Source organism: Camelus dromedarius, chromosome 17 (assembly GCF_036321535.1).
Source record: "Camelus dromedarius isolate mCamDro1 chromosome 17, mCamDro1.pat, whole genome shotgun sequence".
In the NCBI taxonomy this organism is placed as follows: Eukaryota; Metazoa; Chordata; class Mammalia; order Artiodactyla; family Camelidae; genus Camelus; species Camelus dromedarius.
Window position 1 is genome coordinate 36,259,974 of NC_087452.1, and position 25,338 is coordinate 36,285,311.

Below are 25,338 nucleotides of genomic sequence, written 5' to 3' on the forward strand. Positions count from 1 at the left end.
CACTATAGATTAGATTTCTTTCCCAGATTTTCCAAATTTTCCTTCAGAATATGTACTCTTTTTGTGTTATTCAGCATAACGTTTGTGAGATTCACCCATATTATTGAGTATATTAGTAGTTTCTTTTTGTTGCTGACTAGCATTTCATTGTATGACTATACCATAATTTACTGGTCCCCTAGTTGGTGGACATTTGGTTGTTTCCAGTTTGGGGGTATAATGATTAAGCTGCTAAGAAACTAAGACTTTTAAAGACTTTTCCAAGTCTTTGTATGGAGAAGAGGGCCAGGACCAGGTGGAAGAATCTAACACACAATTAAAAAAAAAATTTTTTTATTGAAGTGTAGTTGATTTACAATGTTAGTTTCAGGTGATCCAGTTATACATATACATACATATATATTTTTTCTTTTCAGATTCTTTTCCACTATAAGTTATTAAAGAAATTGAATATAGTTCCCTGTGCTAACAGTAGGGCCTTGTTTATCTATTTTATATATAGTAATGTTTGTCTGTTAATCCCTAACCCCTAATTTATCCCTCCCTGCCCTTTCCCCTTTGGTAACCATAGTTTGTTTTCTATGTCTGTGAGTCTGTTTTTGGTGTGTAAATAGAATTTGTATCATTTTATTTTTAGATTCCACATAGAAGTGATATCATATATTTGTCTTTCTCTTTCTGACTTACTTCACTCAGTATGATAATCTCTAGGTCCATCCATGTTGCTGCAGATGGCGTTATTTCATTCTTTTTTATGGCTGAGTAATGTTCCTCTGTGTGTGTGTGTGTGTGTGTGTGTGTGTGTGTGTGTGTGTGTGTGTCACATCTTCTTTATCCAGTCATCTGTTGATGGACATTTAGGTTGTTTCCATGTCTTGGCTATTATGTATAATGCTGCTATGAACATTGGGGGGCACATGTAAGACGCAAAATTTAAGGAGGCACTCATTCTTAAGTTCAGGAAAGTGCCAATTCTGCACTTTCATGGACCTAAGAGTGAGTGCCTCCTTAAATATCACACGCAGCTCCTTGCTTCCCATACCCCTGTCCTGGAACTGATGAACAGATGTTTTTGTTGTAGAGTTTTAACTGTAAACTAAGCGTTCAAGAGCAAAGCCAGAGTCTGAGTTTCTCCAAGAGTGATCTGAAGACCCCTCTTGCAGCCTGATCACCTGCAGAGTATGTTAGGTCCCTGCCCCTCCCCACTACCTACTGCCTCAACATTTCTGGGGCAGGGGCCTGGGGATCTGCATGTTCAATACAACGTGATACTTTGTACACTAAAGTTGTAAAGGCACTGCTGTGGGCAACGGATAATTGTTGAAGCTTTTTGAGCTGAAAAATAGCAGGATCAGAGCTTTTTTTGTTTGTTTAGCTTTGAAATAATTGTCAATTCGTAAGAAGTTGTAAAAGCAGTATAGAGAAATCCCACCTAACCTTCACTCATTTTTCTCCACTGGTTACATCTTCCAAAAGTATAGTATAATATCAAAACCAGGAATTGGATGTTGGCACAATGTGTCTGTATAGTTTTGTTTCATTTTGTCGCATACCTAGGTTCCAGTAACCACCACCTCAATCAAGATACAGAACTATTCCGTCATCACAAAGATGTCGCTCCTGCTACCCTTTTATAGTCAAACCTGCCCCCACCACCCCTAACCCCAGCAACCACTGATTTGCTTCCTATCTCTATGATTTTGTCATTTCAAGAATGTTATGTAAATAGAATTACACAATCACAGTATATGACCTTTTAAGATTGCATTTTTTAACTAATCATAAAACCCCTGAGATCTATGCAACTTGTTGCATATACCAAAAACTTGTTCCTTTTTATTACTGAGTAGTGTCCCATGGTGTGGAATTTAGCCATTTACCTATCATGGGACATTTGGATTATTTCCAGTTTGCGCCTATTAAGAATTAATTTTCTATAAATATACAGGTATTGGTTTTTGTGAGAACCTAAGTTTTCATTTCTCTGGGATAAATACTGAAGAGTATGATTGTTGGATCAGTTCAGTTTTTTGAGATGGTCATACTCTTTTCCTGAGTGGCTATGCCATTTCATGTTGCTAACAGCAATATATGAGAGATCTGGTTTCTCTATATCCTTGCCAGAATTTGGCATTGCCACTACTTTTTATTTTAGCTTTTCTGATAAGTAGGTAGTGATAGCTCATCACAGTCTTCATTTGTATTTCCCTCATGGCTGGTGATGTTGAATATCTTTTCATGTGCTTATTTGCAATCTGTATATGCTCTTCAATGCAATGTCTCTCCAAGCTCTTTAGACATTTTTAACTGAATCGTTTGGTTTTTTACTGCTGACTTTTTGAGGATTCTGTATATATTCTAGCGACAGGTCCTTTGTCTGATATGTGGTTTGCAAATTCTTTCTCACTCTGTAGCTTATCTTAACAGGATCATTTGCAGAGCAAAGAGTTTCCATTTTGATGAAGTCTAATTTAAGTCTTTTATATACGCTTTTGGTGTTATGTCTAAGAACTCTTCACCAAGCTTTAAGTACTCCAAATTTTTCTTCTAGAAGATGTTATAATTTTACATACACATTTATATCCATGATGCATTTTGAGTTAATTTTTGTATAAAATCCAAAGTTGTTTTCTCTCTCTCTCTTTTTTTTTTTTTGGCCTATGAATATCCAAGTGCTCCAGCACCATTCGTTGAAAAGTCTATCCTTCCTCCAGTGAATTGCTTTCGCACCTTTGTCAAAAATAAGATGGTCATACTGGTGTGGGGCTATTTCTGGGTTTTCCTTTCTCTTCTATTAATCTTTGTGTCCACCCTTTGCCAATACCACAGTCTTAATTACTATAGCTGCACAGTAAGTCTTGAAATAGAGTGATTCCTCCCATTTCTTTCTTCTTTTTAAAAATATTTTAGTTATTCTAGCTCCTTTGCTTTAAATATATATGTATATGTATATGTATATGTATATATGTGTATGTATGTGTATATATATATATATATTTTTTAGAATGAACTTGTCTCTGCCTACCAAAAGCCTTTGGGGATTTTGATGGAAATTGTATTATAATTATATATTATTTGGGGGATAATTGACATTTTTACTATGATGAATCTTCCAACCCATGAATATCTCTCCATTTATTTAGATCTTTTAAAATTTATTTCATCAACATTTTGTAATTTTTAGCATACATGCTTTGTACATTGGGTGATTTATGCACAAGTATTTCTTTTTTGAGAGAGAGATTGTAAATAACACTCTTTCATTTTGCTTTCCATGTGTTTACTACTAGTATACAAAAATACAATACATTTTTATTTGTTGATCTTATATCTTGCAACTTTCCTCAGCTCACTTACTATCCTAGGAATTGTTTCAGTTTTGTTTTGTTTTTGGATATTATTTGGCATTTCTTTGTGGACCCTTATGTCATCTGCTAACAGTTTTATTTTTTTCCCTTCCAATCTGTATGCCTTTTATTTCCTTTTGCCTAATTGTGCTGCCCAAGGCTTCCAGTACTATGCTGAACAAGAGTGGTTAATACAGACACACTTGCCTAATTCTCAATCTTGTGGGGAAACATTCAGTCTTTCATCATTAGTACGATGTTAGTGCTGGGTTTTTAATAAGTATTTTTCTAATCAAGTTGAGGAAGTTTTCCCCCATCCCTAGTTCTTTCTGAGAGTTTTACCATGAATAGGTGTTGGATTTTGTCAAATGCTTTTTCTGTACCAATTGGTATGATCATGTGATTTTCCTTCTTTAGCCTTTTAATGTAGTTGCTTGCATTGATGAACTTCAAGTAATGAACCAGCCTTGCATCTCCGGAATAAACCCAGTATTCTATCTGCTAATATTTAATAGAAGTTTTTTTCATTTACATTTGTGAAGGACATTGGTCTGTAGTTATCCTATGGGGTTTTTTGGGGTTGTTTTTTTTTTTTGTACTATCTTTACAAACTGAGATGTGAAGTATTCTCTCTTTTTCTGCTTTCTGGCAAGGGTTATATAGAATGGGTATCAATACTTCTTTAAACATTTGAAAGAATCTTCCAGTCAAATTATCTGGACCTGGAGATTTTTTTCTCAGGAGTTTTAAAATTATGACTTCAATTTCCTTAATAGTTATAAAGTTATTCAGGTTGTTTATATCCTATTGGGCAAGTGGTGGTGGTCTGTATTTATTGAGGAATTAGTCTACTTCATCTAAGTTAAAGAGTTGTTTACACGATTTGGTTATTATCTTTGATGTCTGTAGGATCTGTTGTTATAGCCACTGTTTCATGTCTGATGTTAGTACTTTGTGTCTTTCTCTTTTTTGATAGTCTTTCTAGAGGTATAATTACTTTTATTGATCTTTTCAGAGAACGAACTTTTTTGTTTTATTTCTCTGATATTTTTATGTTTCCAATTTTATCAGTTCTCCTCTTTATTTTTTCCTTCCTTCTACTTAATTTGAGTTTATCTTGCTTCTCTTTTTCTAGGTTTTTAAGATAGAAGCCTAGGTTATTTACGTGAGACATTTTCTCTTTTCTAATGTAAGCGTTTAGTGCTAAAAATTTCCCTCTCGGTGCTGTTTCAACTGTGTCCCACAAAGTTTGATGTTGTATTTTCACATTTATCTCATTCAGTGTCTTTTTAACTCCCCTTTAGATTTCTTTGATCCTTGGTTTACTTTAAAGTGTGCTATTTATTTTCCAATAACTCACTCGGTGAAGATTTTCAGGCACAGTATTTTGGTTTACCATTTTTATCATATTCTTTTCAGCTGTTGATTTCATAGTGAGGGTGGGTTGGAAGGAAACCCATATCTTTATCATTGAAAGAGCCCAGAACTTTGTCAGCTAACTTGTGTTGACATGGAAATCTATGTGAAACCCCCCCACACACACACACAGGAACATACAACGACATGCACATGCACATGCACACGCACACACACATACACACACATACACCCATGGCATACTTACACCCACACCTAACCAGCAGAGCTCAAATTCTCATTGTCAAAAAATGAGGCCAATGGCAGATACCACAGTAAATAAGAAACAGGAAAAGGAAGCTGTTTAGGAAGAAAAAAGAAGTATTCAATCAGCATTGCATCTTTAAAAGAATTAGGTCAAACCAGAAACCTCCAGCGGAAATATAAGAGACATTTCAGAGTCTGGGTTGACTGTAGACAAGCTGAATTTCTTGTATTTTGGCAGCACCTGTCTTCCAAGTCAACTTCTTCCCCACTTCCAACCATCATTGTCCCATCACAACAAGACTAACTCTCCTTTGGAAAACTGAAAGGAAAAAGGACACTATACTTAAGACAATAATGGAATAGAAATTCCAGGAACTAGCAAGATATCAAGAAGAAAGAAAGCTGCGTCCTGCAAACCAATTCGTCGTCTGACAGATAATAATGTCCTTCTCAAAGGACGTACACTGAGAATCATAGACGTATTATATTTATGTTTATATGTACTATATGTAAATAAATAAGTATGTTTATGAAATCTTTCCCTATCCATCTGATAACTATTTCTTCGAGGTTTTATGGTTTCATTTATTACATTTCAGTCTATCTAGAACTTCATCTGGTTGTAGCTTTATAATATGTTTACATACTGGCAATGTCTAGGGTCCCCTCAGCAGCTAAACCATGAAACTGAATCTTTGGCCTCTTAGCTCCAAAATTCCAGAGCGGGAGGCAACTTCACCTCCCCGTATAAGCTAAGGGCACCCAATCAATTTAGACCAGGGTTTCTCAACCTCGGCACTATTGCCATTTTGGAAATTTTCTCTCATGGGAGTTTGTCCTATTTGTCAGCATCCCTGGCCTCTACCTGCTAGATGTCAGCAGCCCCCACAAGCTGTGGTAACCAAAAGTGCCCCCTAGACACCACAAAACTGTCCCTAGTGAACGCCACTTCTTTAGACATATGCCTCTTTATTTCCTGTTCTGGATACTGTTACTGTACAAAGCCATGATGTTTGGTGCCCTAGCAGCCATCTTGCAGTCATGAGGAATGATACTACAGAGGTGCTGAGGCCAGTGCAAGAGATCGAAGGGGCCTTAGTTCTTGATGACATTGCCGAATTACTGCACCAACTCTAGCATTACCTTCCTATAGGAAATTAACAGCTTCCACCACTAGTGAATCCAGTGATCCTTCCATCCTAGTGAGTCCACTGATCACCTTATTCCTCTGCTTAAAACCCTTCACTAGTTCTCCATTGAGGATGAATTTCAGACTCCTTAGCTTGGCACCCCAGAGCTTTTGCCTCTGTCTCCTGCTCATCTCCCACCACCCCTCTCAGCACGTACCTTCTCCTCTTGATCCATAAGTAGAATCTTTTGAACCAGCCCCGAGACTTCCTGTCTCCTGGTGTTTACATGTGCTGGTCCCCAAAGGCCACATCCTTCCTCCTCTTCTTTCTCTGTTTACTCCTACACACCTTTCAAGACTTAGCCCTTGTCATCTCCTTCAGGAACTTTCCCCTGAATTTCCATGTGGTGGTTTCAAAACATGGACGCCAGATTATTTGGCACTCCTCCACTTGAGAGTGACCACATGTTTCCTTGGGCAGGGTTTGGACTTTTCATACTCTGGACACTGAATCAGGGTGCTAACTGACTAATGCAGGGGGAGTGTTACTCAGTGACACACAAGGCGACCTTTGTGATAAGGGTGTGCAGTGCATGAGATGAGCTAGTTAGGGCTGAAGGCATGGGGCAACCCAACTCAGCCCAGCTAGCTGATGCTGCTTATCTTTCCAGCCTCAAACCCTGACAGTCCTGCCTCTTCCACCACACACCTTTCCCACTCTGAATCACTGGGCAGCCCAGAATGTGCACTATTGCATACGTGTTCCCCTACACCTGGCGTTCAGCCCCCTTTCCCTGCATAACTCCTACTCATTCACCTCCTCCAGGAAGCCTTCTTTGTCTCTCCAAGGTTTGTGTGCCCAGAGCTGTCCCTCACATCACACTTACCACACTGCATCTTAATAGCGCATTTCCATATCTGTAAGCCCATGGACATCTTAAGGGCAAGGAATGATTTATTCCTTTTTGAACCCCCAGCACCTAGAATAATGCCAGGGCTTGCTGTAAAAATAAATGTTCACTGCATAATTGTGCCAGTGGTATGGCTGGCTGTGTTTTCTCTTGTCCTCCATTCAGTATTTATTGAGATCTGACCCTGCACTGCAGGTACGGCTTCCTGCCTTGCATCTACTGCCATCATCCACGAGGTTGGAGCAAGCAGCTATTGAGCACTCACTGGGCATTGCCCTAAGGACCTAACTCATTCACTTTAATCCTCATAATGAGTCAGTGAGGTTGATGCTGTAATCATCTTCAATTCACATGGGGACACTGAGTCACCAAAATTACATGGGCACTGAACTCCTGGAGTCCAAGTTTGAACCCATGCCGCCTAACTCCAGAGCCCGTGGTATTAATCTCTACACTGCCTGGCTTCCTTCTGAACCATCCAGACACTTGTCACAAATGCAGAGGCCCAAGTCCTACCAGAAAAGCTTATTTCAGTAGGTCACGGCAGGACCTGGGAAACTGCGTTCATTGTGAGCCCCACGTAGTGCAGAAATGATGCCTGTGCCTAAGAGCATCAAGCAAGGCTCTACAAGGTCTGGCCCTGAAGCGCCTGCCTCATGGCATCACATCCTGCGCTCCCTCTTCTCCTGACTCTTGCGGCCTCTGCGAGGAATGCTGTCACCACCCTCTCCCACCCAGCTGTGCTTGAGGAGCAATGGAGGGAGTGAGAAGAGGGAGACCTTGCTGCCCAGGATGAGCTAGAAAAGCCCGGGGCCCCAGGGTCGTCCCCACACAGCCCCTCCCAGGGGCCCTGGAGAAGGTCAGGAGGACTTGAGCTTCTCAAACTCTTTCTAGTCTTTGGTGTGATCAAAGAAGTGTTCACATACTGAGATCTGGGGAAGTCATTCTGGCTTATACCTGAGTTAACTTGAATTTTCTGCTAACTTTAACAGCCTGTTTGTGGCCTATCCAACATACATTATACACGTGCTTTAATTGTTAAAGAAGAGGGCACGGTGACCAGAAGTAAAGAATGTCCATGTTAAAAATAAAGATTAAATGCCCCTCTACCGGGACGCCCGTGCTCCTTTGATGGTAAGACTCCCTTCCCAGCTGCCGAGGCTGCACTGTAAGTGCTGGACGTGTGCAGCTGGTCTGGGTGTTTTGAAACCTTAAAGAAATGTGTCCCTGACTTGTTTCATGGTCTTTGTTCTGACAAGATGTAAAAACTGTGCTGAAAACCCTGCTTCTCCGGAGCAGTTTCTGAGAATAATCCGGGAAGCGGGCTTCAGGGCTAGGCCTCAATTTGGCTCAAATAAAACTCTTTTCTATACTTATTATTGATTGTCTATTGATTATTTTCTTCAACAGGTGTTACCAGAAACATCCAGAAGGCACCATCCAGAACCCTCCATACCTTCAGGGCACACCCCCAGGGTTTAGTTCTCTAATCCAACTTGTGCAGCCCTGGGAAGCTTCTCGCAGACAAGTTCTGGTGATACCAGCAGTGTTTGCTCTGCCAGGGACAGGACCTGCTGGGAGCAAGGCAGCAGTGGAGGCAGGGGCAGCCCCGGCCAGTGCCTGTATTTCCCCAACTCTCAGTGGGAAAACCGTCCTACCAGGCCTATACGTGGTCAGGTGGGCAGAGCAGGCTTCCAAGGAGAGGATCTCTCTCGGGGAATCAGCATGAAGGTTGAAGGTCGAAGGGTGGCCACATGAAGACTTGGCAGAGCAACTCATCTGTTTTCGCTAATGAGCAGGCAGGCCTGCCCTTGGGGATTTCCCAGCCATGTTCAAGTGGAAGCCAAATCAGGTAGGCACCTCTGTTAAAGCCACATCAAAGGTACGTTGCTGGAGGGTTAGCAGGACTCTTAGTGGTGACTGATGTTATGGGGCATCTGAGAACGTGGGAAGGGTGAAGGTGGAGTGGATAATCAGGCTAGGGAGTTCCCCCAACCAATGTGATATGTTCTGACTATTGCTGTGTAAGGAAGCACCCTCAAAAACAGAGGCCTAACATGAGAATCATTTTATTACAGCTCATAATTCTGTGACTCAGAAGCTTGAGCAGCACTCAGCTGGGTCATTCTTTTTCATGTGGTATCAATGGAGGTCCCTTGATGCTACCAAGCTGGCAGATGGGCTGTTCCAAGGCAGCTTCCCTCACAGGTGTGGCCCCAGCAGAGAAGGCTGGGGGGCTGGGCTTAGCTGGAACTATTGGCCTCTCCACGTGGGGCCTCACCAGCAAGGCGGCCTCAAGGAGTTGGACTTCATAAATGGTGGCCCAGAGCTCCCAGTGAGAAAGTCAGGGACCCAGCTGAAGGCTTCTAGGCTTCTTAAGACCTAGAAGTCCCGGAATCTCACTTCCACCACCTTCTATTCATCAAGCAAGTCACCAAGACCAACTCACATTCAAGCAGAGTAGAATTAGAATTTGCCTCTCAGTGGAAGGAACAGTAAAACATTTCTGATTCTGTTTAATCTCCCATACTACAGAAGAGCTGGGAAACACTTGGTAGGCTCATTGTGGGGGGGTTTACTTCACACATGTCTGTCAAGCTTCTAGTGTGTTCCAGGCTCTGTCCCGGGCACTGGAGAGATGGAGTAATGAACAGGACAGAGACATAGTCCCTGCCCTCTGGAATGAAGTCTAACAAACAGTTATACAGTGCCTGACATCTGGGGATTGCCAGTAAATGTCAGCTGCTGGGATTTTAATTGTTAAGTGGATCATCACTGGATAAAAATAATGCATAATAAGCCTGAGCAGAGAAATGCTTTGAAGAATGACAAGGTGCCAAAGAACACAGCCAGCAAAGAGCCTGACCTGTTCAGGAGAGTGAAGTGTAAGCCAAGGAGGAGGAGTGATGAACTAGCGGGAAAGGGAGGAAGCAGCCTGTATGGCCAAGTGCAGTGGGCAAGGGAAGCATGCACTGAATGAGCTGGACAGGGAGGGACCACCCAAGGCCCTGAGCTGGGAGTCTTACCTCATCCCTCCAGGTCCACCTTCCACCTTCCCTGCCTGTGCTTCTGAGGTGCCTCTGAATGGGCTGCATCCACAGCCTCCCTTGCCTCCTTGCTGGGGTCAGTGGAAGGCACCAGCAGGAGTCTGGGTGGAGTGGGGTTAGAGGAGAATGAGGTGGCCATATTTATTCCTTTGGCTCCCTCCCTGCTGGGCAGAGCATGGAAGTGAATACTTCCTCTGCCAAAAGCCACGTCCTGTGTCCAGCAACCGTCTCCTAGGGCCAGAGATCTCACCAGGGTCTTCAATGGCTCTTTCTCCTGTGCCTTCAGGCCTGGGATCGGTAGCAGCTGCCCACTCTTGCTGGCCCAGGGATACTTCACCATTGCTGCTTGCATTCCCTACACCATGCCCACACCTTTGTAGAAGTCCTTTCCTTGCACTGTCCTCAGTCACCCTTTTGAGAAAGCCATCTGTCCCTTCCTGGAATCCTGAATGATAACACCAGCCAGGATAGGAATTTAAGACTTTATCACAGGAGCAAGTCTAAGAAAATCATTACCTTCCATCCACTGGTGTGCTGGTAAATTTTAACAACCAAATCTTCAGAGGGGAAAAGCTCTGAATTGTAGTGATTGCCAAGTTTTGATAAATACTTCCACCATGGTTGATTTCAAGCTACCAATGTGACAGCAACCAGCTCGAAAAATTCCTAAAAATAAAATGCAAGCTGATACGAGCCAGCTCCAGTATACCTCTGCCCAGATCAAACACTAGCTCTGGTCTCTCCCGTGTCTAGATCCACTGCAGCCAGAGACTGGATGTTCCAGCAGAGAGGTGGGTGGGCCTGGATGCTGTCAGCCTCCTTCCTCCTGCTCCCTGGGAATGTACCTCCCAGTGCACCCAGGATGCAATCTCTGAGGGCTCCCAAAGCTGGAAGACCTTCCGTGTTCTATGCCTATGCCTGTTCTCATGTGCATGGGGCTGAGGCTCAAACATAACCATCCATCTTGCTGGACTTGATCCAATTAGATCATGAAACCCTGGGGATCTAGGGTCAGCAGTTCCCATGTTAACAGCAATTAATGTCTGCCAAGAGCCCCACTCTGATGCTGGTCTCTGACCTGATCCCACTTCCCTGTAGATGGGTCCAGACACAACTGTGATAACCAGGCCCCCACCCACCTTGTGCTTTATGCAGAACTGAACTTCCCCTTCTGTGTGTCGAGTCTGTGTGAGGCTGGAACTCAGTCCCACCTTTGTCCAGCCTGACCATTGTTTTAGAACTTTCTGTTTAAGGCATGCTCATGAATTGTTTTCACACTGAAACCAAATATGAGGAAATGTGAAATGTTGGTTTCAAATTGTGTGTTAATATTTAGGGAACAAACATCTGTTGAACACTTGCTATATGAGTCCTCCCAATAGTTATTGAGAATTAATAGCTTGTTAAAGAGCAATTACACAGACACACACACACATACACATGCACAACTGGACAATAAATCTGTAGACAAAATTCCCAACACAAAATAACAGAAAATTTGAATCAAAACAACATGCTACAAGTATCCTTTCAGAGTGACCAAAAATTTTAAATTTGGTAGTACCCGATTTTGACCAGGTGCATGGAAATGGGAACTCTTAAACACTATTAGGGAAGTGTAAATAAATATAACCATTTTAGAGGGCAATCTGGCAATACTTACCAAAACGTAAAATTCACATCCCCTATGACCCAGAAATCCACTACTTCTAGAAATTCACCCTGCATAAATATCAACACCAGTACATCAAAGGTACATGTAAATTAATGCTCCCTGCACCATTGTGATAATTTTTTAAATGGAAAGCAAACTGGATGTCCACTGACAGGAAAATAAGTGAAGTATGACATGACATTGCAGTGGAACACTTTCCAGCTGTTATAAAGAGTAAGATAGGCTTGGGAAGCCTTTCATGCCATTTTGTTTAATGGGAAAAAAGGATAAATCAGCGTGCATGATAGAATTCCATTTTTTGCAGAGAAAATCAACAAAACTGGAGCCGGCAGACATTACTGGTGGAAAAAGCAAATGGTGCAGCTCTGTGGAAAACAGTTTGGAAGTTCCCCCAAAAGCTAAACATAGGGTTACCAAACAATCCAGCAGTTCCACACCTAGGTTTCTACCCAAGAGAATTGAAAAGACACATCCACGCAAAAACTTATACATGAATGTTCAGAGCAGCAGCATTCATCACAGCCAAAAAGTGGAAACAATCCAAATGTCCTTCAGTTGTTGAATAGATAAATGAAATGTGTTTTACCCATACTGGAATGTTACTCAACCATGAGAAGGAGTGAAGTAATGATACATGCTACAACATGGATGAACCCTCAAAATATTACGCTAAGTGAAAGAAACCAGACATAAAACATCCCATATTGTATGGTTCCACTTATATGAAATGTCCAGAATAGACAAAACCATAAAGATGGAAAGTAGATCAGTGGTTGCCAAGAGATGGAGGGAGGTAGGGACTAGGACTGACTGCTAACAAGTATGGGGTTTCTTTTGGGGGTGATAGAAATGTTCTGGAACTGGATAGTAATGACAAGTGTATAACACTGTACACATGCTAAAAACTACTGAATTCTACTATTTAAAATGGTAAATTTTATGTTACATGAATTATTTCCATTTAAAATCATCATCATACATAACTGGTACATTAATCAAATATAATTTTGATAAAATTAAAATACCACTTTAAAAAACACATCATTTACAATCCCTTCCAACTCCCAAACTATCTGCATCTATCCTGGGTGGAACCCAGGGGCTCAGATGACCTTAAGTTGTCAACCCCACCTTCCTGTGGAGACAGGCTGGGGGACCAGCTCTTCTCCAAGTGATCAGTGATGTAGCCAGTTCTACATGGGATCTTGGGTGGAGTTGGGGGTAGGGGTCAGATGAAGCCAGGAAGCCTGGTGGTGGGAAAAGGAAAGATTAGCAAGGACTCCCTGTCTCCCTCTGTCTCCTTCTGAGACTGCACAGTCGTCTTCCCTGCCTTCCTCCAGCTCCTGGACAGGGTAGGTGTTTCAGTTTCTTTGAGCAAAATACGAAACAAAGAAGCACCATTTCTGCCTCAAGACGCATGTAAAGAGGTACAGATATAGGTGAGTTCCTTTACAAACATTTCAAACACGTGTTTTCCTCTATTTTTAATAGCCTATTTCGAGAGTTCTGAAACTCCAGGTAGATATCAGAACCACATGGAGAGCAAGTAAGTAATGTTGATTCCTGAGCCGTCCCTCCAGAGGCTCTGGTTCCCTGGATGGGGGGGGGGGGTCCTCTAAAACCTGTGTTGCTAAAAAGTGAGTCTGTGGACTGTACTCTGACTAGAACTGCCACATATAATGCTTATCTTTTCCTTGTGTTAAGAAAGTAGAGGTGTTTATTTGGTCTTAAGTCTTTACATAAGGCGTTGTTGTTATCAGTGGTTGGATAATTTAGAGCTGTATTTCTCAATCTGAATTATATTGTGGACCAGAAAGCTCAAGTTACTCTCTTATAGTTGAGATGGGTTGGGAGAGCAGTGACAGGCCAAAAGAACCAAAGCCCTAGGATACAGCTCAGAGAGGGTTTGAGATTTAACACCATTCTCCTGTCTGTGCCCAAGGCCTATCAGGCACTGCCCAGGAGCACCTCTGAAAATTTGAGTAAATCAATCAATAACCAGTAGAATCCTGGAATGCTTTTTGTAGATGCCTGATATCCCTTTTTCTCTAGTTTGCTGAGAGTTGATATCATGAATGGGTGTTGAATTTTGTCAAATGCTTTTCCACATTTATCAAAAAGGATCATTTAGTTTTTGTCTTAGTATGGTCACTTAAACTGATTGATTTTCAAATATTAAACCAATTTCATACTTCTGGGATAAAGCCCACTTGGTCATGATGTATTATCCTTTTTAAATGTATTGCTGGATTTGATTTGCTAATATTTGGTTAAGTATTTTTGTATCTATGTTCATGAGGGATATTGTCTATAGTTTTATTGCAATGGTTTTGTCTGGTTTGGTATCAGGGTTACACTGACCTCATAAAACAATTAGGGAATTATTCCATCCTGTATTTCAGTTAGTTTGTATAAGATCAGTGTTATTTCTTCCTTAAGTATGTGACAGAATGAAGTAGAAAGATCATCTAGTTTTGGAGTTTTCTTTGTCTCTGTGGACAGTTTTTTTATAGTTAACTAATTTCTATAATAAAGGTAGGACTATCGATATTTGTCATATCATTTCATGTCAGTTTTGGTAGGTTGAATTTTTAAAGAAATCTGTCCATTTCATTTAAGTCATTGAATTTAACATAAAATGCATCATAATTTTTCTTTGTTATTCTTTTAAAGATGACAATTCATTTTCTCTCTCTTTTTGTTCTCAATCTAGCTAGAGTTTTATTACTTTAAAAAAAATTGTTTTCAACCAACCAGTTTTGGCTTTGTACGATATGAAGGGTGCTTACAAAATTACAAAGTCCCTGTGCCAAAATATCTCTGCTTCCAACTTGTCACACTACAGAAATTCCCAGATATTTGTATCATTTCTGATTTCATTCTAAACTATAAGCTTCTTACAGATAGGGACTATTATGTCTGTACCCTGGAATCCAGCACCTGTCATAGTGCCTGGCCCCTGTCATTGATCATTAAAGGCCATTGCGTTGAGTCAGATAAGCTTGTCTTTAAAATGTAAATACCCAATTTCTGAATGTCCAAAAAAACATAATTAAAAGTAGAATGGGTTTACCAGACTAAATAAAGTACTGTTAAAAATTCATAAGAAACACAATATTATTCCAAGTAGCAAAATGAATGAGATCCATGAACACTTTAAAAATAAGAAACACAAGGTAGGAAGGTATAGCTCAGTGGTAGAGGGCGTGCTTGACTCTACTTGCTGCTTCCTGGGTTTATAACATTGAGAAGGTCATTTTATAGTCTGAGCCTGTTCCCTCTTCTGTTAAATGGAAATGGTCTTGTCTTAAAGACAGAGAGCTGCAGGATTACAGGAGCAGGTAAGTACAGCATGTTAGCACAGGGCGTGGCACAGAGTGGATGATGAGAAAGAACTCTCTTACCTGTTGCAGGCAGCTGCTTCATCCAAGTCTCCATCCTTCTCTGAAATCCTACAGCTTCCTTCACCTATCTCAACAAAATTTCCAGCTCTTCAATCACTTTCTCTCTTTTGTCTCCTTGGCCTTCTAGTCTCACTATTTCTAAAATCTCCCTAACATGGAAGATTGAATCAATTTGCCTCAATCTAGTTTTCTTAGCTACTCCCCTCCTGTTGGATACTTAGTTTATTTCTACTTGCTTATAAGATGTTCTGTAAATCAAACTCCCACATGATGAAGTTTTCTGCTCTGAGAGTTAATCCTCTGGTTTAGTGGGGATTTGGTCTCAACATTCACTGAAGTCTTGAGATTATTTCATAATTGGACTCATGTGAGAGATGTTTGCTCCGTTTGTGTCCTCTCTTTTTAGACCTGTTCCAGGAGACAGCAAGTTTCCTGAAACAATCCTGCCATCAGGATTTCTACGTTTATGGGAGGAAGGAAAGGAGGGAACAGAGGAAAAAAAAAAAGAAAGAGTGACAGAGGGAGGGACAAAGGGAGAGAAGGAGAGAGAGAAGGAGGCGGGAGGCAGGTGGCATAGTAAATGCTCACTGGATACTTGTTGAATAAATGAAAGAATGACATCATCTATTTTGTAGATGACGACCTAATGTTCAGAAAGATTAAAAAGCTTGCCCAGGAACACGGTATTGGGCCCCAACTTTGATCTCTGGTCTTTGAATCCAGTTCCACTGCTCTCTCTTCTACACCTACTGGGACACATCTAACTTAGCGCTACTCAAATGCCTGTCTACAAGGAGAAAAGGGTCTTATGACTTATTGTAAATTAATGCACCACTTCCTTCAAGAAAGTCTTGCTAAGAAAAAAAATTGCTAACCAAACTAAACAGCATGCCTAGTGACTTCATGTTCTGGTGAAAGTCCCTAATCTCAATACAGATAGTTCACCAACCAGTAGCTGGACCTTGGATCTCAATTTTTGATAACATGAGTCCTACTGCTCTCTAGCGTAACCACAGGGCTTTAAACTACACATCTCCATCATTTCAGATGCTCTTAACGTCTAGATGGAGCCCTCAGACATCCCGGAGACCACCACCTCTTTTGAGTATGATCCTCAGAGTTTTCTGTGTGAGAAGAAGACCTTCGTCTTCGCCACCTTCAGCACCACCATCCTGTACTGCCTGGTCTTCTTTCTCAGCTTGGTGGGCAACAGCCTGGTGCTGTGGGTCCTGGTGAAGTATGAGAGCTTGGAGTCCCTCACCAATGTCTTCATCCTCAACTTGTGTCTCTCAGACCTGGTGTTCTCCTGCCTGTTGCCCGTGTGGATCCTGGGATACCACTGGGGCTGGTTGCTGGGAGACTTCCTCTGCAAGCTCCTCAACATGGTCTTCTCCATCAGCCTCTACAGCAGCATCTCCTTCCTGACCATCATGACAATCCACCGCTACCTGTCCGTGGTGAACCCCATCTCATCCCTGCGCGTCCATACCCTGCAGCGCCGCGTGCTGGTGACCATCGCCGTGTGGGCAGCCAGCGTCCTGTCCTCCATCCCCGACGCCATCTTCCACAAGGTGTTCCCTTCAGGCTGTGATTATTCAGAACGCGAGGGGTTCTTGGCCTCAGTCTACCAGCACAACATCATCTTCCTCCTCTCCGTGGGGATCATCCTGTTCTGCTATGTGGAGATTCTCCGGACCCTGTTTCGTTCGCGCTCCAAACGGCGCCACCGGACAGTCAGGCTCATCTTCACCATCGTGGTGGCATACTTCCTCAGCTGGGCCCCCTACAACCTGATCCTGTTTCTGCAGACACTGTTGAAACTTGGGGTCATTCAGAGCTGCGAGGTCAGCCAGCAGCTGGATTATGCCCTGCTCATCTGCCGCAACGTTGCCTTCTCCCACTGCTGCTTCAACCCTGTGCTCTATGTCTTTGTCGGGGTCAAGTTCCGCAGACACCTCAAAAGTCTGCTCCGGCGCTTCTGGCTCTGCCGGCAACAGGCGCCCGGCCTTCCCCCATCACCTCACCCCCCAGGTGCCTTCACCTATGAGGGGATCTCCTTCTATTGACGGGGAGTTTGGGGAGACAGGCAGAGGTGGGCAGAGGAGCTGGAGGAGGCGGGGCTGAAGGAGAAGTTGGGCAGGAAGGAACATGGAAGGCAGGACACTGGGAAATGCTACAGCTGCAGGTGTGGGAGTGAAAGAAATACATTACACCAGGGAGTCCCACATGCCCCCTCTTCTGCAGAAAATGTCCCCACCTGGAAATTTTTTATTGCCATCCAGAAAAACATTTCTTAGATTTTAAGAAAATTTTTATCTCTTATTCCCTCATTTATTCATTCATTTAGACATGGATTTCTTATCCTTGCTTAGTTCAGAGGGCTCTAAAATGTGAACAAATTCCTAGAAAGGAACATCCTTCATGACTTTATGAGGGTCTGAAATTCCATTGTGCAGAGGTTGCTGGCAAGACCATCTCTCCCCTCCCTGATTGTCGGGTTATCCCTGCTGATTTGGGAGGGGGTTGGCTCTGGATGACTGCTGGATGAGGCTGTCTGCAGGACAAAAGTAATCATATCCTCAAACAAGGGCAATCAGAATGAAATCCAGATTCTGAAAACCCACAACTGGACAGGAGACATGTTCTGTGTCATAGTTCCAGTTTCTAGCACATGAACTGGCACTTGCTTATTTAGTCTATGAATCTTTTATTGAAAGAATGAATGCAATAAGTGCCACCTTCTGCAGGCATTTATTTGGAGGATATGAAGATGAACGAGATGCAGATGCTACCCTCCAGGTGCCAACAGTCCAGCTCGGAAGGCCCAGAGAAGTAAACACCCACCTTAATGAAGGCATCCGGAGGGGGAAGATTCTGCTACAATCTCCTCATCTCCAGGTGGATATTGTGCTGACATTTCTGATTCATCATTTTCCATCTAAAATGTTCTCCCCCGTCTTGGTTGATGGTACCAGCTTCCCCACAGTCACCCACACTCAGACTCACATCACCTTTGAGCCCTGCATTTCCTCTCCCTCCAGTCCCACGGCCAGATCCTGTTGACATTGCCTTCCCCGTGTCTCTCTAATGCTCGCGGCTTCATCCCCAAACAGCTTCACTTCCTCCGCATCTTCCTGTTGCTCATTTCTTCCCCACCAAGGCTCCTCTGCATTGACATCAGGTTGCTTCAAAGCCTTAGTGGCTCCTCATTACATACAAGTAAAGCCCAAAGACCTTAGCAGGTCTTTCAGGGCCCTTATAATCTGGTGCCAACTAACTTTCCATTCTTTCTGCTTTTATTCCAACCTAAGTCTCCTACCCCCAAGCAGCGTGGGATCCAGCCACAAAAGGCCACTGGCCCTTTCCCAGACACCCTTCTCCCAGCCTCCTCCCTTCTACTCCCTAACCTGAAATGCCCCAGCTGAAATGCCTGCTCCTTCAGGAGGCTGTCTGCAATCTGTAAATCAGAGGGGCACTCTCTGGGTTCCCTCTGCTCGTCCTCTCTAAAAAAGTCTGTGTCACTCTCCAATGTGGTTACACCCATGGATGTCTTATCCCCCTGCCCCATCAGACTGCAGACCGCCTGTGGGCAGGAACCTGATCTTGCACCCTGCCAAGCATGGGGCCTGGTGTTCTATCACTGTGTACTGAGTGGGAGCAAAGAATGACAGCTGTCATTTTTCTTCCAGTTTATGCTTTTCGGGCCGCCATGTCCATGGGACACATTTTACCTTGTTTGCCCCAGGCTGCTGCTTTATAAATACTAACCTTTCTTCGCTAGTCTGCACTTACATTGCTTATCCCTCTCCGTGGCAATGGCTGAACTTGCCCTGGCCTTTTAATTAGTAGTACACATGCCTGCCTCTTACACTATCCCACAGCTTCACATCCAAGGACGTAGACAAAAGGCACCCTCTCAGCTTTTCCATATCCCACAGACCCGGTCCCAATCTGTGAACCTGATTCAGCTCTGGAGTGGGCCCTTTGGAAAAATGCCCCAGGTGATTCTGCCATGCACCCCAGTTAGGAACATTTGGCTGCAACTCTTTGAAAATAGGAATTCCAGAGTCTTCTACCCCTTGAGCAGGACTTTGTACACAGCAGTCACTCCATACATGCTTGTTGAATAAAGCAGTTCCTAATGCAGCCCTTAGCTGAAGTCTAGAGAGCTTGTAAAGCACTTTCCCCTTCAGTTCCTGCTACAGTTTCAATGATCTGTTTGCCACTGGGTGGCCAGCCTTGAAGAAGTTTGACCTGGCTGGGGAAGAGTGAGGGTCTACTTTTAAGAATTAGGCCTGTAGCACCTGATGGAGAGGGCTGGGTGGCGCACCAGTGAAGGGATAAAACTCTTGTGGCCTTACTAACCAATTGGTGGGGACATCACCCACCACAGAAGAAAAAAATGGCCAAAAGAAATGGGCAATTAGTAGTCATGGGGTCATAGCCAAGCCTATGGGCTTCTGGTCAGCCTAATCATTCCACATTCCTTCAAACTGATAATATTAAAATTTTATTCAGCTTTTATTCAGAAGGCAGGCTGAGCCCAGGGAGCAGAAGGGCAGAGGACTCCAGCTCACACACCCACTTCACCAAACCAAAGCACAACAGGTTTTGAGCCTACTCTTCTTAGAAGGCAGGTTGGGGGATCTTGTGTCACTACAGAGCATGCCCTTTGAGATCATCTCTCCACCATCTCCTCACCCCATCCCATTCCTGAACATCCCAAGATGCTTATCTAAGTGTTTCTTTCAACACCTACAGCCATTTCCTGGGAGCACTTCATTAGTACTATTGTGTTTGTCTTTTTACATTTCTGCTGATGTTTTGGCATCCCCAGTAGACTAGCTCCCAGGGTAATCTTTAATCCAGTGTCTTCTCCTAATCTAGCTCCTTGAGACTCCAAAGGAAGAGGCACAGAGAAAGAGAGGTGTGAATGGGAAGATGGAGGGGCATCCCTGGGTGGAACAACTAGCTGAAGGAAGCAGCCAGCCAGCTGCACACCAGTGACTATGCTCCACCTTTGTTTATCACACTCTTCATGGGCCACAGTCTCCTGCTTTCCCTTCCCTCCACCCACTGAAACTGCTGCTCAACCTCAACTGGACCATTGTGGGCCTCTCCCTCCCGCTCCAGGGCCCTGGACATGGGCTGCAGACTTTCTGCCATTCCTGGAGCAAAAACAATCCACAGTGGCTTCAAGGGAATATCCTCTTCACAGCATTTCCACCTCCATACTCTCTCAGACAAAATCAGCAAGAGAAGAAGCTTGCTGATCTCTAAATAGGAAGGTGGCTCCAAGCCCAGTGCAGCCCCTGACCAGCTGGAGTAGAAGGTCCTTGAGGGCACAAGCCCCATTTTGCATATCTAGAACATCCCTCAGTACCCAACAATGTTTGTGGTTGGTTAAGTAAGTGGATAGGAGACCATCTTTTTTAGCTTTTTTCTACTTTTGTTTCTTCTTCACACACTTGCTTATGTTACATCTTCCAGTTAGTACCAGGCACTGCCCAATGGGCTTCCCATGAACTCTTCTCCAGGGCCCACCAGCCCAGACATCACTTGCTTTGTTGAACCCCTAATGGCTTTCATTTGTGAAACCTGCCTGTGACCATACAAATATTAATTACTCTTAAAATCCTCTCATAAATAGAGAAAGCATCATGTATCACATATGCAAATAAACGATTAGCATGTAATGACTGACTTTGAGCTGGTTATGTTCCCCTCCTTTCTACCCAAGATCATTATACATGATTCTTAAAAGTTCTCTGCTTGTGAGGGATCTGGGTTAGGATCTTGGGTGAAAGGAGGGATACAGAAGGAGGACTGGAGATAAAATGTGGAACAAGCCCTGTGTGGGTCAGTATGGTAGGAAATTGGCTCCAATCAGGCATTAGGCGAAATTGTTCAGGAGGCCAAGTCTGTCTTGAGTGCTCCTAGCCTCAGTTTTCTGTCTGTGTCTTTCCCCTGGCCTGGCACCTGAGTTTCCTGTCTTTGAGTCCAAGGTTTTTATTTGATCTCCTGTTTCTGAACAAGGACCTTCCAGAGATCCACCCTCCAATCAGAAGGAATGACACCACTTCCTGCTGGGAATTTCAGGCCTCTTGAAAACTTGGTAGGAGATATTTTGCAGGTTTGTGGGCAACTTTAGGAAGGGGAAGAAGGTTATTTTAAATCCTCACTAAGTTATTCTGAGTAGAGAGCTCCCCTCTCCACCTTGGGGCCAGCCCAGATTTTAGGTGGAGGGTTGTTGCAATCCCCTCCCACAAACCTCACCCACAGCCCCTCCACAAAATAGTGTGGTTAGAAGGACCAAAGGATGACAAAGGTGACCTGGCTCCTTGACTTTGATGATTTCAGAAAATCTGCCTTGAGTATCACCCAATGATTAGAGAGAAGACACGGACAACCAGTGGGCATGGGGAATTGGATGGTTGCAGGGATTGGAGACAGGGTGGCGGGGTGGGGAAGAGAGGGATATGTAGACCTCCAGGAGGTCCCTGGTCACTTTCGTAGAGGGCCTGCTCAGTGTGAAGGCAGCAGGAGGCAGGAGGAGCACGAGGGGAGTGGGACCACAAAGAGAAATTAGCCCCACTCTCAAGTTGTCCGGTCTCTGGCCATTCTACTTGGGAAAAGATTTACATAGGATTACTCTAGTCCCAGGGAGTTCTTGGCCCTTTTTCCAGATGTTCTGGATGAACCCAGAAGAGAAAATGACCTGGCTTGATTGTCCAAACAACTGGGAATGCACATGTCATTAAAACTATTCCAAGGCACTTTGCAATGAGCTATGGGAGTCTGGGGAAGAAGGTACCCATCTATATCTATCTGTTCCCTTGACTTTGGTTAAAATTGGTTCAACAGTCTGTCTCTGATCTTTTCTAGTAGTATGGATAATGTAAGTTAAAAACAACAACAGCACTGAACAATGCTAATTTTTCAAAGCATCTTCTGTTTATTCCCAAATTAGAGGAGACCCACAAATGCTGACTTCAATAGGAAATCACATTCACTTTTCTGGCTGGGTCCTTAGCAAGCCATTCCCCCTCCTTTAGGGCTTATTGATTCAACTTAACTGAAGAGGTTTGAAATTATAGATCTCTAAGATCCCTTCCTATGACTTAAAAAATGAAACCTGTAATTTCCTGACTTGTGTTTCCATGAGGTTCTTCAGGGGATACAAATCTATAGCTTAGGGCATATTACAGGTTGAGATGGTGTCCCTGCCACCAAAATCATATGTCCAAGTCCTAACCCCCAGCACCTCTGAATGGGACCTCATCTGGAAATAAGGTCATTGCATATGTAACTAGTAAAGATGAGGTCATACTGATTTGGGCAGGCCCCTAATCCAATATGACAGGTGTCCTTAAAAAGGAGACGTTTTGGACACAGATACAGACAAAGGGAGAATGCTGTGTCAGGACTGGAGTTCTGCTACCACAAGTCAAGGAGTACGAAAGATTGCTAGCAACCACTGGGAGGGACACAGAATAAATTTTCCCTCACAGTCTCAGAAGGAACCAACCTACAGATACCTTGATCTCAGACTTCTAGCCTTGAGAACTGTGAGACAACGCATTTCTGTTGTTTAAGCACCTAGCCCGTGGGACTTTGTCATAGCAGCATGAGCAAACTAATAGAGGGCACAAATTTCAGTAGATGTGAGGGGAATTCCAGTGCATCCCACAACCCCCGTGAGGTTTCAGTATCTACCTCGCCCACCCAGAAGATTGCCCCTAACAGAAGACATGCACAGGAGACTGGAAACTGACGTTTCCAGAAACCTACTCTGTGCCAGGTCCATACATTTCCACATCTCACAGCCGCCCTGAGAGATTTCGGTTTCCCCACCTAGACCAAGGGCTCGGAGAGGTCACACTCTAACATCCAGGGCATGGTTCTCAATCTGGGCGGCATGGTAAGTCACATGGGGAAATGGGAGAATAGTGATGCCTGGGTCCTATCCCCAGAGATTCTGATGCAATTGCAATAGGCCTGGGTTCTGACCTGGCACCAAAATTTTTAAAAGCTCCCTGGTGGTTCTAAGGTAGAGCCAAGTTTGAGAACAACTAACCCACTGTATTTATTCATTTGGGCATTCACTCAATAAATATTTATTGAGCACTGATCATGTGCAGGCACTGTGCTACATTCCTTGCACACATGACTCCACATCCTTACAACCACTTTGTAAGGTAGGCATCCCTCACCCAGATGAGAAAGCAAGGAGCTGGAGAGGTTAAATACTTGCTCAAGCTCAGGGAATCAGATAGAGCCAGATCAGGGATTTTCAACTCAGGTCTGTCTTGTCCCTGAATACCTGTCCTTTCTAGCACATCATGCTGCTTCTTCAAACAAGGGATGTGTCCATCAGACTCTTAACTGTAACCAACAGAAATCACTTCTGGCTGCTATGCAGAAACAAAGTGTAAGGAAAAGATATTGGGCATGGTTAGGTTGTGATTGTGTCAGAGAGGTGTCATGTTATCTGCTAACTGTATCACAAATGATTCGGCAAAAAGAAAAAGAAATGTGTATGATTATACATAAACATAGGAGAAATAAAATACAGAACAGTATATACTCATAAAAGGGGAGAAGATGCTGGGCAGCTCACAAAGTTGAGGGGTAGGCAGGAGAAACAGGTAGAACAAAGGAAGGCTGTCTCTGGCATCACCAGGTGATGCAGTCACATGGCCAGTAGTTGATGCCGGGGCTGCCCCTGGGCTGCAGTGATGGCCTCTCTGACAGATGGACTCTCAGAGAGTCAGACTTCTTATGTGGCATCTGGCTTCCCCCAGAAGCAACCCCAGGAGAACCAGGTGACTATGTGGCCTATCCCAACCTAGTCTCAAAAGTTACATAGTGTCACTTTTGCTGCATTCTGTTGGTTACAAGCCACTCACTAAAATTGGCTCAGATTCAAGGGGAGGAGATAGACCCCCATCTCTGGATGAGAGGAGTGTCAAAGACTTTGTAGACAAGTTTTAAAACTTCCACATTCATCTCCTTCAAGTTTGCAAAAAAATGTCACCTTCTCAGAGAGCCTTTCCCTTCCTACCTGCTCCCCAGCCCCCACCCCAGTCCCAGCCTCTCAACTCCTTTTCTCTGCTTTTTTTTCTCTGTAGTACATCTTACCTTCTAACTTACTGTTTAAATTATTTATTTATCATGTTTATTATCTGTCTCCCTCCTCTAGAATGTAAGTACCATGAGAGAGTAAATCCATGAGAATGCAAACAAATTCTTTAAATGTAAAGCCGTGAAATTTTTGCCTATTTTGTCCATTGCTGAAGCATCTAGACCAAAGGTCAGCAAACCACCTCTCTGGGGACTGCCTGCTGCTTGTTTTTGTAATTAAAGTTGTATTGGAACAGACATGTCCATTCATTTTGCATTGTCTGTGGCTACTTTTACACTATAATGGCAGAGCTGAGCAGTTGCAACAGAGACTATAATGGCCATAAGTCTAAAATATTTACTAATTGGCTCTTTATAGAAAAAGTCTGTTGACCTCTGACCTAGAACAATGCCTGGCATGTTCTAGTAGCTCAATAACTATTTGGTGAATGAATGAATGGATACCCATGATTTGACCAAATACAACTTTTCCATTGCCAAGCAGAACTCTGTTATGATTTTTAAGTCTAAAACAGAGGGTGGAGCACTAAAAGACCTGTTTAGACAGTTTTTCCAAAATAAGGAAACATTTTGCCAGAGATGAATTGGAATACTTTTCCCTTACAGGAGAGATGAACTGCTCACAACTGCAAAAGAGCAAATCTTCAGCTTCCTGCGCTTCTGCCAAGGACTTAGTTTCAAACAGTAAGAAGTTCCCCAAAGTCCTGTGGTATAGGACTTCGTCTTTTTTTTTTTTTTTGTCTTTATTTTACTCTGTGTTTTCAAAATGTATTTGACCACAGAGCCCTATGTTTTTTGTTAAATGCCCTTTAACATCGCAGGGAACTAATTATCTTATGAAGAGGGTGACTATGTAATGTATTGCCAAACTGGGACACTGCTGAGAGGGAAGAGAGGAGCTATAAATATTCATGCTGGGGGAACAGGCTCTCCTGGATGAACCAGGAAGTATGGATACCCTATTCTGGGGGAATTTCTGTTTTATACAATTATAATTCAAAATGGGAAAAAGTCCATCAAAAAAGTGTATCACCAAGTGCTTGTTTTAAGTTTTCAAA

General features: G+C 43.2%; 1 protein-coding gene across 15 annotated transcripts in view; it reads left to right on the forward strand.

Moving 5' to 3' along the window:
• The window catches only part of XCR1 (X-C motif chemokine receptor 1), a 76,928-nt gene extending 56,096 nt beyond the window's left edge, over positions 1–20,832 (forward strand). For 13 of the 15 annotated variants that reach the window (XM_064496625.1, XM_064496631.1, XM_064496622.1 and 10 more), the window contains 3 exons: positions 8,421–8,862; positions 13,224–13,278; positions 16,184–20,832. In XM_064496625.1, coding sequence (XP_064352695.1) covers positions 16,201–17,202 — 1,002 coding nt within the window. In that variant the 5' untranslated portion in view covers positions 8,421–8,862; positions 13,224–13,278; positions 16,184–16,200 and the 3' untranslated portion in view covers positions 17,203–20,832. Of the gene's footprint in view, positions 1–8,420; positions 8,863–11,658; positions 13,172–13,223; positions 13,279–16,183 lie in introns of those variants that run through there. The other 2 variants (XM_064496628.1, XM_010982752.3) reach the window with 2 other exon arrangements.
• The last annotated feature ends 4,506 nt before the right edge of the window (positions 20,833–25,338 follow it).